This window comes from Acomys russatus, chromosome 6 (genome assembly GCF_903995435.1).
Source record: "Acomys russatus chromosome 6, mAcoRus1.1, whole genome shotgun sequence".
NCBI classification, from domain to species: Eukaryota; Metazoa; Chordata; class Mammalia; order Rodentia; family Muridae; genus Acomys; species Acomys russatus.
The window spans coordinates 38,230,048-38,242,132 of record NC_067142.1 but is presented as its reverse complement, the minus strand read 5'-3'; the positions used below and the strand labels follow the sequence as shown (position 1 = coordinate 38,242,132).

Here is a 12,085-nt window from a genome sequence, read left to right as displayed (position 1 = left end):
AATCTATGTGAACTCAAGACCAGCCTGACCAATAAAACAAGTTCCAGGCCAGGCAGGGCCACACAAAAAGACATAACAAAGGAAGACTGTGAGGACTGATGTGCACTGGATTCCTGCGGTTTATGGGTGTTCACCACCATCTACACAGTTTAGACTTAGTACAGGAGCGCTGACTGATGTCTTACACCAAGCCCACAAACAGCATTTTATCAGACAAGAGGACCAGCCACAGGTGATCACACTATACTCTGCTCAGGTGGACTGGCAGGTATGTAAGCTCATATGTGAGGATCCTACAATTAGGCTTCCCCAGGACCCAAAGAATTCTAAGGAGCAGTTTTAAAAGGAGAAATAAAAATAAAATAATAAATAGACTTGAAAGGGGACAAGAGGTTGCCTGTAGATTATGGCCACTAAACAACTGAGAAGACGAAGAAACAAGCATTTCAGACTGGTAAAATGAGTCCAAACTCACTGCAGGATTGCGAACACACTCGGCTTAGCTTCTTATTTCAAAGTTACCCCTTCACTGTAGGGGCTTATTTAAACATATTTATGACATTTAAAAATCCACTGTCCAGTAAAAGCTAAAAGCAACTTAAGAGCACACACCCTCATGGTCAAGGGCAACAGACACAACTGGTATCTAACATGCCCACTGAATTGGCTCATTTACATCAGCTCCCAACTTCCTCTATTTCAAGTTGATATTCTCATCCAGAAAATTACCCTTTCACAATATTTGAAATTGTGCGTACAATTCCTGAATGGATAATTTTTAAATATATACTTTTATGAGATTTACTTTTAACAAATTGTGGGGAACCCACCTGAGAACTTAAAGTATGAGCTGGTCAAGTTATCATCTTAACAGAAATAAGACTATATTAAGCTCACTTTTTCTCAGGCAAATGAATAGGTATCCAGGGAAAGTATTTTTATCAAAAAAAAAAAAAATAGTGTAAACTATAACTCAACCCTAAAATGATACTCCTATAACATAAATTTTAAATCTTTTTCTATACACATGCTGCAAAGCAGTTCATCATTTTGGTCATAGTATATATTTAAAGCACTAGAGAAAACTGTAAAATGGCAACCAAGAAATTCATTCGGCAGTTTCCTTCTGATGTCTTAGCTATCTAAGAAAATAAAGTGATAAAAAATTAGTTAGAAATAAGGAAATATTTCTAATTCAACTTGTAATGTGATTGGGGAATTACTGTGACAGAAAATCTCATCATTGCTGGGTGTGGTGGCTCAGAACTTTAATCCCATCACTCAGGAGACAAAGGCAGGAGAATCAAAGTGAGTGTGAGGCCAGCCTGCTCTACAGCCAGGACTACAAGAGAAACCCCATCTCAACAAAACAAACAAACAAACAAACAAACAAACCTCATCACTTATTCATAGTAGCTATACGTATTTCTAACTATATAGAAATAATGACAGTATCTAATAAAGAATTAATATCATCAAGTTTTTATGACTGGGCAGTTATTTATTGCCCCCAAATATAGATTCCATAGATGAAAGTATAAAACCATATTGAGACCATAAGCATGCAGCTGCTATGATTTTCCAATATTAAGTGCTTCTTAACTCACCCATTTGGTCACTTCTAAAAATTCTTCTAAATAGTCTCCACAATTTTTCTTTCTCAAATATGATCAAGAAAAAATAATTGCAGCTATTCATACACAGTGTCAGCAGTTCATAGTAATAATGTAATATTTCAACTTAAAATGTTTTTAAGTTATGTTCCCAACCTGGTCTCCAAAGTCCTCTGGGAACTTCCACAATACCACAGGATCTGCAAACAATTGACATAAATTGTTAAAAAGAAATACTGGAAGATATTTATGGCAACAATTTAGCTAATATTCTTATAATGATCAATTTTGATCTAATTTTTTAACACAATTAAGATCATCTCCCCATTTTGATAAAATTAAATGTTCTGACATTTGGGGTTAAATAATCTTAGAAATGGAGTCAAATAAAATTCATAACTTAATAAAGTTACTAAAAATCATTCCTTTTTAGGAATCTGTTTATTTGTATGCCTCAGTTTCTGAACAATATATTCTCAATTTAATTACTTAGAAAAGTACTAGCTTTGGATTGAAAATAAAAATATGTAAGTAGTAGTTAATAATAATAATAAATCACATCTTCACAGGTGAAACCAAAGCATATTTCCTTAATTTTCCACTTTAAATTCCAGGTAAGAATATATAATGTTAATAATAATTTTGCTTTATATTAGTTTTAAACACTCATATTTAAACTCTAAAGTAATAGGTAAGCTACTAGGTAGATTTAAGATAGCTTTTTAAAATATAAATGTGACTTTATAATATTTTTCAAGAAATAAAGTGATTTGTATGCATATGAATCTCTGGATACAGTACAATAAATCAACAGCTTTATAAAAATTCACACAAGTTGTTTATTTTCACATTTCTAAGACATCTTTTTTAAATGTGGTAAAGGATAGCATAATTGCTTTTAATTAGTACTAATAAATATTTTGACCATGTACTTATTAATTCTGTCCAAAATCAAAGCTGAATATTTCAAATGAGTTTTTAAAGGGTTATTAACAATGGATTATTAGTATTTCTAGAAAAAGACTGCTGAAACCCCATGATAAAACTAACATACACTGCCAGTCTAACAGAGTCTAGACTCCACCCCAAGTAAAAGGACTCTATGGGCCAGACTCCCTCTTCTCTCTGTATCCAGTCAGTGGACAGCTACAGCTCTATCTCACAACTACCACCATTTTATAGAGCACTTTTTAAAAATAAAAATCAGGCTGAAAAGTTTCTTAAACATTATTCCAAAATCCAACAGACAACTAGCAACACTTTCCACCTGTGTTGGCTACTCTACTCCTTCCACTTGTTAGCTTATTGGGGTTGTTTATTTCTAAGACTTTAACTTACAAACAAACAAAGCATGCTTTCCACAAAAAAACAAAACAAAACAAAAAACCTTAATAGTAATTGAGGAATTAAAATTCTCCATATAAGTCAATAAATAATCCACGTAAACCATCTTGCACAAAACAATACAATAGAAACTTATAAAGGCAACATCAGATGGCTTGTCCTCATCGACGTAAAACAAATGTCTGCATGTCTGAAATTAATGTGAAGAACACCCCCAAGATCAACTAAAAAATCCTCAGGCAGAATTGTCTTGATACTGAAGAAAATTACATTCCCAAACTGTACAGATTTATGTGGCCCTTTCACCAAAACTGAGAGCTGTTACAATTTGAATCTCATAAAACAAAAATATACAGGAAAATCTTCTTGTATCAAGTGTAACAGTAAATCAATGGCAATAAGAACGAAGTGTCACACAAAGGCAGGCTAGTCACACAGCACAGAGAGGGCTTCAGTGCAGACACCTAACCATGCCGCTTCATCAAGCCCAACTTTACAGTCCTAAGCATGAGCAGGCTTCCTGGGCCACCTCTGAACTGGGACACTTACCTGCTGCGCGGCCCTTGCAGTTTGCTTTACTGTTGGCTGCGCTTAGCTAAGCATGCTTTAGCTGCCTCGCTTTTCCACACCCTGGCTCATTCGTTCTTTTTTTTTTTTTTTTTTCCTATATGCTATACTTCCACAGAAGCGAAACAAATGACTCCACGGAAAGGTTTGTTGGATTTACATCAGGTGGAAAATATCCTATTTACGTTCATTAAATAAATCTCATCCTTCAGCAGCATGCAAAACTGTATTAGAATCATGTGCGCCCACATCTGAAGTGGATTAATTTAGTTACTGCTTATGAGGTATATTCCAACTACATATTTGTAGCAACCTTTCAGACTACTGCAAAGAAACAAAAGACCTGAGAAAAGTAATCCGACTTTGCCACTTCAAACAAAGCCGGAATCTTCTCTTCCCTGAGGATTACGCCAGCTCCTCAATCTGATGTGTAGGGGCCGTCTTATGGCTGAAGGGATGAGAGCTGGGGGCGGGGCTGTGGAGAGGTGATGGAGGACCCTGTGCTGTTCTTCCCAGCAGCCACTGGGCCCAGGGAGAGTCCATCCTAGGTAGAAGCACACTGCGGCTGACAGCAAGAACACAGAACTTCATCCTCACGTAATTAGCAGCATAAGTACACAACTGCTGTTTAAATCAGCAGTCTTGTAGATAGCAATAAACTACTGTTTGTGTATGTGCACGACTGTTTTTAGCTTATAATTTTTGAAATGTAAAATAAGAAAACCCCCATGGTTTGACATTTCATGGTTTCTAGCCCTTAATAAAAAACAAAAATTAAAACAAGTGAAGACTCTATTGTGGATTATACTAGACTACAGGATAAAATCTTTCGAAGTTCCATTAATGAATACAATCTCTTTGACTCTAAGGAACTCAAAGATGAATTAAATATATAGTTTCTTTATAATTATGCATTTAGACAATCAGAGCTCAGGCACTGTGTACTTCTGCAAAATAGGATGTAAAATCTTTGTATTCTGTTTGAGAACTGATTTGGTTTTCAAAAGTTTACTGATTTTTCCTTTATGTGTGTGTTTTGCCTGAATGTATGTATGTGCACCACATGTGTGCCTGTGCCCAGGGAAGTCAAAAGAGGGCCATGACTCCCATGAAATGGAGCTGCAGGCAGCTGTGAGCCACCAGGTAAGTGTTGGGAACCCACCAGGGGTCCTCTGCAACAACAGCTGCCCAATTAGGACTTGGGCGGTCTGGGCTGAGGGTAAAGAAGAACATACATCACATATTTCCAAATAATGAACATCTTTGTGGCCCATCTAACTAAGTTCCACCTGTTTCATTCAAAAATAAAGCCTTCGTCTTCTGATTCTCCATAGCATTCATGATGGGTCTGTCTAGGTTTTGTGGAAAGCATTCTGTTGTACAACATTACTATAAGACAATTCAGCTCAACTTGAAGAGTCCTTCACTTGATGAATTCACAAATGCTGCCGACAAAGGAATGTCTTTTGGAAATAAATGAATAAAAATTACTTAATAAAAATGAGTAATTTTTTAAATGTGATTTTTTTTTTACTTTTTTCATCTATGAAGATGCCATAGTGAATTTTAAAAAGGATCTGTACCATTTACAGAAAAGAGAAACATTAAACAGAAAGTATATATAAGCAGGGTATGGCAGTAAACACCTTTAATCCAGCACTTGGGAAGCAGAGGCAGCGGAGATCGGAGATGTGTGAGTTCAATACCAGCCTGGTTACATAGTAGGTTACAGGACAAGAAAACAAACGAACCAAAAATAAAAAAATCAAAAGAGTGGGTGTGTGTGTGTAGGTGTGGTGTGGTATGTGAGTGTGTGTGGGTGTGCACGCACACACACACGTGCGTGCCTCTGTGTATGTATTATGACACTCAAAGGACAAATACAGGACAGGCACGGTGATATACACCTTTAATCACAGCATTTGGGAGGCAGAGACAGGTGGAGCTCTGTAAGTTCTTGGCCAGCCTGATCTAAACAGTCAGGTCTATACATAGAGACCCTGCAGAGAGAGAGGGAGAAGGGGAGAGAGGGAAAATGGGGGGTGGGGGGAGGAGAGAAAGGGAAGGAGGGAGGAAGAGGGAGAGAGAGAGTAAAGAAATTAGGGAGGCTAAGAGGGAAAGGGGATGAAGGACTGAAAGAGCACACGAGGAAATGTTACCTAATTAGGAGAGTCGCTGAATGACTTGGTGAGTAGAGGCTGCACTGGCTAGTTTTATGTAAACATGACACATGCTAGTGTCATTGATAAATGGGAACCTCAGTTAAGAAAATGCCTTCATAAGATCAGGCTGCAGGCAAACCTGTAGACATTGTCATAATTAGTGATTGGTGGGGGAGGGACCAGCCCACTGTGTGTGGTGCCATCCGTGGGCTGGTGGCCCTGGATTTTATGTAAAAAGCAGGCTGAGCAAGCCATGGGGAGCAAATTAGTAAGCAGCACCACACCATGGCTTTTGTATCAGCTCCTGCCTCCAGGTTCCTCCTCTTTCTGAATTCCTGTCCTGACTTCCTTCAATGATGAACTATGGTGTGGAAATGTAAACCAAATAAACCCTTTCCTCCCCAACTTGCTCTTGATCATGAAATTTTTATGGTGTTACAACGCAATGCTGCCCCTAACTAGGAGAGAGGTCCTGCACACTGACATTATATCAGATCCAACAGACGTAAGCATCACCAGCAGATGGTTTGGAAAGCAGAAAATATTCTAGGCTGGAAAACAATATGTATCGATACCTTGAAGAATAAAAGAAAACCTAGTGTCCTTTGTAAAAGTAAGCACAATTTATCATATCAAGAATGTAGCACAGCAGGAAGAGAGTGGGAAGGATGGCTGGGATGGGAAGAGGAGAAGTGGCAGCAACCCAAGGAGAAAAAATACCCAGGGAGGAGGACAGCACAGCTGCATGCTTGGTCATCAAGGGAGGTGGCATACCTGTAGAGATGACTAAAGAGAGCAAACCACAATGGGCGATGGCTGCAGAATAACAGCCACATTTCCACACGCAAAGCCATAGTAACAAGCGCAGGGCAGGGGACGAGAACCTGTGGGATAAGTACCAGGCAGGAGGCTTGTGTCCAAGCAAACAAGCTAAGCAAGGCTGTAGAAAACAAAATACAGGGTAGATGTTTCATCTAGATGCCCTTCTCTTTGACAGTAGTGTGTATTTGTGCATGCTGACAGCAACCGATGACCTAGTGGAAAGCAAAGAAGACACCCAAGATCACTAAGAAGGTGGGGGGGGGGGTTGAGGGGGGGGGTGGAATCCTAATCAGGACAGGACCCAGAGCTTGAACAGAAAGGAAAGTGTTCTTTCTGCTGTTATAGGAAGAACAAAAGGCATAATTCCAAATAAATTTTAAAAAATGGTGTGAAGGATTGTATAAAAACTTCTGGTTCCTTCCTTTACCCTCATGCTATAGGAAGCTCTCTGAAGCCAATTAAACAAGGAGGCACGAATCAGCTGTTCAGGTAATATTAAGTATTCCGCTTAGGTAATGGTTTAATCACCATCAAAAACCAAAGACGTGGCATTTCCCGTCATGATCAATAGCCAATGTGGAAGAGAGATCTGGAAGGTTTAGTCAACATTAAGGTTTCTGTCAGCCATAACTGATGAAAAGAGAGAACTTAAATATGTGAGTAATTATAACTATAACTAATTATCACAAACTAACTTTTAAAAAGGTGAACATTTTTAGTAAAATCCATTGATACTGTATATTTTACCAAAATATACAAATGCATTTTAGAAGGTGTATTTTCAGACCTATGACTATTTGAAACTGTATGGCTATGGAGTAAGATAAACAAATGGAAGCCTTTGTGAACTAACAAGCTGTAGCGGTGGCTGACCCTCCACTCATTTCTATCATGATGCCTTCGTCACCATCACAGAGAGTGCTAAAGTCCACAGGACCAATCCACCTCCCTCACTCTGGGTGAAACTGAAGGAGAACCTCAATGCCTGCCTGTGTCACATAAGTACCTTTCTTTTACAAGTGCTGTTGTGTAAACATATTTAAAACCATATACTTAGATAACGAAAATTAAAATTATGATATCTGTCAGATCTGCCAAAGTGTTTCACATTCATAATTGCTGTACTTTTATATCCAACCTGGCTCAGAGGGTTTAAGAAAGCATCCTAACCAGTCATGCAGGCCCTTGTTTAAGCTCCAGAGATCTGAACAATAATACCTTGCATTTTCCCCGGGACTGGTGGGAAGACATCACTCATTCTGAAACTCTAGCAATGCAAAGTTGTTATTCACAACACACCCACTCAAAAAAAAAAAAAAAAAAAAAAGACACTAATATGAATTATATAACACCACACATTTAAAGAATATAATATAGAAAATTTCTAAAATTCAAATTAGAGAGCATTCACTCCAAATAAAATATATAATCTGGTGTTTGTACAATTAATTTTAAAGCTAGCACATGAGAGGTGATAGACATGCCAATTACCAAGGTCTGAGAATGACACATTGAATCGTCTACTGAGATGTCACAGGTAACCAAAAATAAGGGGATAAATACTGTGACAGTTAAGATACATATTTTAAAACACATCATTAGTATAAAATGTAATAGCCTCCTACGGATCTGGTGAGCAGTTTTCTCATACTGTGCAACAGAAGTGCCAGGAAAGCTCTTACTGCGGCCCAGCTTGCCAGATCTCACACACACAACTTCTCATCCAGCACAGGTGGGTCCAGCAAGCTCCAGGCGGCACTCACTGGCTCTGTGCATACTACAAGAACCACACTGCAAGAACACCGGACCACAGCCATCTCACGCAGGTTAGAATTAAGGAATTCAATATTTTTAAGCTATAAATACTCTAAGCTACAGAATCCCCTTGACTTTTAAAAATATTTATTTATGTGTGTGTGTATATACACAGGAGCCAGAAGCCAGCGCCCGATCTCACAGAGCTGGGGTTACTGGTGTCGTCGGGGCGCCCAGCTTGTGACGTTGGTGCTGAAATCAAAACTCCAACACTCCTGCCTGTGAAGCAAGTGCTCTTAGCCTCAGAGCGTCTCTCCAAGTACTAGCATCCCTTTTGTTATGTACATGCGTGTCGTCAAAGAATGAGGAAAAGCGCCATCAATCATAGCAATTACATCAGGAGATGACTCAGTAAGACAACCACTTCCAAAAGCTTTGAAAAGCCTTTCATGATGTTAATACCAACATCATAATCCTATTTCTAGGTCCCAGTGAAAATAATCGCATCAAAACTGAAATGTTTCACAGGATTTGAGGCTGTACCATTTCAGCAGCAGCCATGGAGGGCAGCAGTCTTACAGTTATACATACGTACACATGCTAACATTCCCTCCGCCCTAATGTTTATGTCACAATGTGCAGGTGTCCCACTCTCTAGATTAGCAAGAGGGATCTTTGTGGACCTCAACTCTTAGCTATGTGAAGAAATACGTTTTTGCTGTGCTTTCTTAGGATAATTTATCTCATGCATCTTAAATGGGTAGTGCCATCTGAATATCCAAAGGGATAGATGAACATAGAAGAAATCTGGGCAGAAAAAACAAAGCCTCTGTTTTCATCTTACTCATATTTTCGAGAAAAAGTTCATGCCATGTAGACAGAATCTTAGAATTTTCTGAATGAAAGCAAACCTTCAGCAGTCCTTTTTCTGCTTGTGGAACTAGAGTTATGTGTCCTTTGTCTCCACAGCCAGACACTATCGCAGCTGGGTTACAGTGCAGGTGGCCTTGTGTCTACTGTTGCTCTGCTGCACTCTACAAAACACAGGTCTTCACTCACTCACAGGGTGGTGGCACAGCATACATTCACAACTGGGATTATTTTATTATTGTCTAAGAGACAATGTTTTCAGCAAAGCAAATATTAAATTATTCATGAAAAAAGTCTAAAATCTACAGACTTCCTATAAACAGTACCTGAATGTAAAGAAACCTAGAAATGGCTACTAATCACTAATAGTGCTCAAACACCATTCCACTATGTCAGTAATAAAATTATCATTTAATATATAATTTTAAATCATATATAATTGCAGAGGAATAAAAGCTTTATGTTACGCTTTACATAACCAGTTGCAAAAACAGATCACACTGTATTTATCACTTTACACAGGTAATATTCAGATTTAAAGCAAATTTTAAATGTGCTCATTTTTTCACCATCTTAAAATGTACATATGCAATTATAACATAAAGTCTAATTCAGCATCCCTTTGCTGATGACCTCATAATCAACCTGCTCTTATAAAGTATTTTGGAACTCCAACCATACAAAACTCCAGCCTTTCTAAATGTTTCTTCTAGAATGATCTAAAATTAGTATCATAACTCAAAATGAGGATGCTCTTTTTGCTTATATATTAGCAAATTCCAACTGGGCAAAGGAAATAGAACTTCAAGGAACCTTAAGAAAATAAAACCCACCACATGACATATTAGGTACATCATTTTGCTTCCGCCGTTCCTATTAAACAAGACCTATTATGATAAAATGAAACCCCTCATCAATCACCTGATAGAGTAATTCCAAACTTAACCAAACAGGGCTAATGGGTGAGAATTGAATTGAAAACACCTTGACAAAGAAAGCAATTTCTTGTCTTCGCACTCCTCAGAAGCTGTGGGTGACCATGGTAATCGAACTATCAACAGTGAGGGGCCATCTGTCCCAAGGGCCCTTCAGGAAAGGGTTTTTTTTTTAATCAACAAGCAAAAAGGGAAAGAAATACTATACCACAGATGTTCAATCTTGATTAATCTATGACAAGGGGCCTACAACCGAGAATCAATGTTTTGACATTTTTCAGATACCAATCATTAAAAGGCAACACAAAAGTTTTTATAAGAACACAGAAGAAGTGAGGAGCTCACTTGTCCAAAGGTGCTCTGTAATACAAGCCTGACAGGCCCAGCTAATAGTACACGGTCCTCACCCACCTTCCTCACGTCCTCAAATATAAGAAGCAATGCTTTAAATTAGTGGTAGTTTGTTATAATTCTTTGTACAAAGTATGACTTTGAAATATATATTTTTTATTCAGTATATTTAACCTTTGAACCAGCTATAAGAAATAACTTTATCATTCTGAAATACAAATTTAAACAATAATAAGCAGTTTCATTTTATATATAATTTTTTAAATAATGTTCATATTACACAAAAATATTATGAACTAAAGCACAATCTTGGTCAAAGGTAATGAACTACAACATACCTCATACTGCTACACATAACGGAGTTTTAGTCATTTCAAAATAAGCAAGAGTCCGTGATTAGAATCATATTAACTATAAAAATGAACCTGCAGGCAGGCAGGCAGGCAGCAGATAGGTAGATAGGCAAGCAGGCAGCAGGCAGGCAGGGAGGCAGGCAGGCAGGCAGGCATGGAGGCAGGCAGGGAGGCAGGCAGGGAGGTAGGCAGGGAGGCAGGGAGGGAGGTAGGCAGGGAGGCAGGGAGGCAGGCAGGGAGGCAGGCAGGGAGGCAGGGAGGCAGGCAGGGAGGCAGGGAGGCAAGGAGGGAGGCAGGGAGGCAGGGAAGCAGGCAGGGAGGGAGGGAGGCAGGCAGGGAGGCAGTAGCAGAGCACATAACAGCTATGAGCTATAGTGAACTGGGACAGCCAGAAGTGACAGTAACGTTAAGGAAGCACAGGGAGATGAAAGGCAGAGACAGAAGAGGGGAGAGAGGCCAGATGATAGTAGGAAGGATGGAGAGGAGAGGAAAGAGAAAGGGAGAGAGGAGGAGGTAAGGGAAAGAGAGAAATGGAGGGAGCAAAAGATAGGGTCAAAAAAAGGAGGGAGGGGAAAGGAGAGAAAGAGAGAGAAAAGGAGGGAAAAGAGAGAAAGAGGGAGAAGAGGAGGGAAAGGAAGGGAAAAGGTTAACAAAACTAAAGCACACAATGTTAATTGTCCTCATCAGTTTCTTGGCTGCTGTGATAAAACACTAAACAAAAGCCGCATAAGAGAGTTTATTAAACCATACATGTTACGGTCCAACTTTGAGAAAAATCCAGGGCAGGGATAGAGGCAGGAACCTGCAGACAGGATGAAAAGCAAAGACTCTGCAAGAACAAGCTACTTACTGGCTTGTGTCCTCTGGCCTTTCTTAAACTCAGCAACCTTTCTTATAGAGCACAGGCCCAAATGCCCAAGAGTAGCACTGCCCACACTGAACTGCACCCCAGATCTCTCACATCAATATATCTCAGAAACACTCACACAGAGCAGTTTAGGTTCACACTTCCAAGGTGGCTCTAGTTTGTGTGAAGTTGACAAAAACTAACCAGCACAGGTACATCACTTCGAAAACGTACAGACATTAGTGGGCATGTTGGTTGGTTGGTCGGTTGGTCGGTCGGTTGGTTGGTTGGTTCTACTTCCGCAGATGAGGTTTTCTTTACTTCCCAAATGATTCCTTGGCTCCAGGGTATAGATTTTAGGCATCCATAATTATTTTTTAAGTCCCAAAAATGAGCAGCTTGCACTTAGAATCACTGCCCCAATCTTCTTGTAAAGAAAATGTCTCAAGGCTAGAGAGAGGTTCCC

General features: G+C 39.1%; 1 protein-coding gene across 1 annotated transcript in view; it reads right to left on the bottom strand.

Moving 5' to 3' along the window:
• The window catches only part of Dennd1b (DENN domain containing 1B), a 204,839-nt gene that overhangs the window by 149,383 nt on the left and 43,371 nt on the right, over positions 1 to 12,085 (bottom strand). Inside the window, exon 3 of the mRNA XM_051147519.1 lies at positions 1,770 to 1,813. Within this exon, the coding sequence (XP_051003476.1) occupies positions 1,770 to 1,813 (44 nt within the window). The remainder of the gene's footprint in view (positions 1 to 1,769; positions 1,814 to 12,085) is intronic.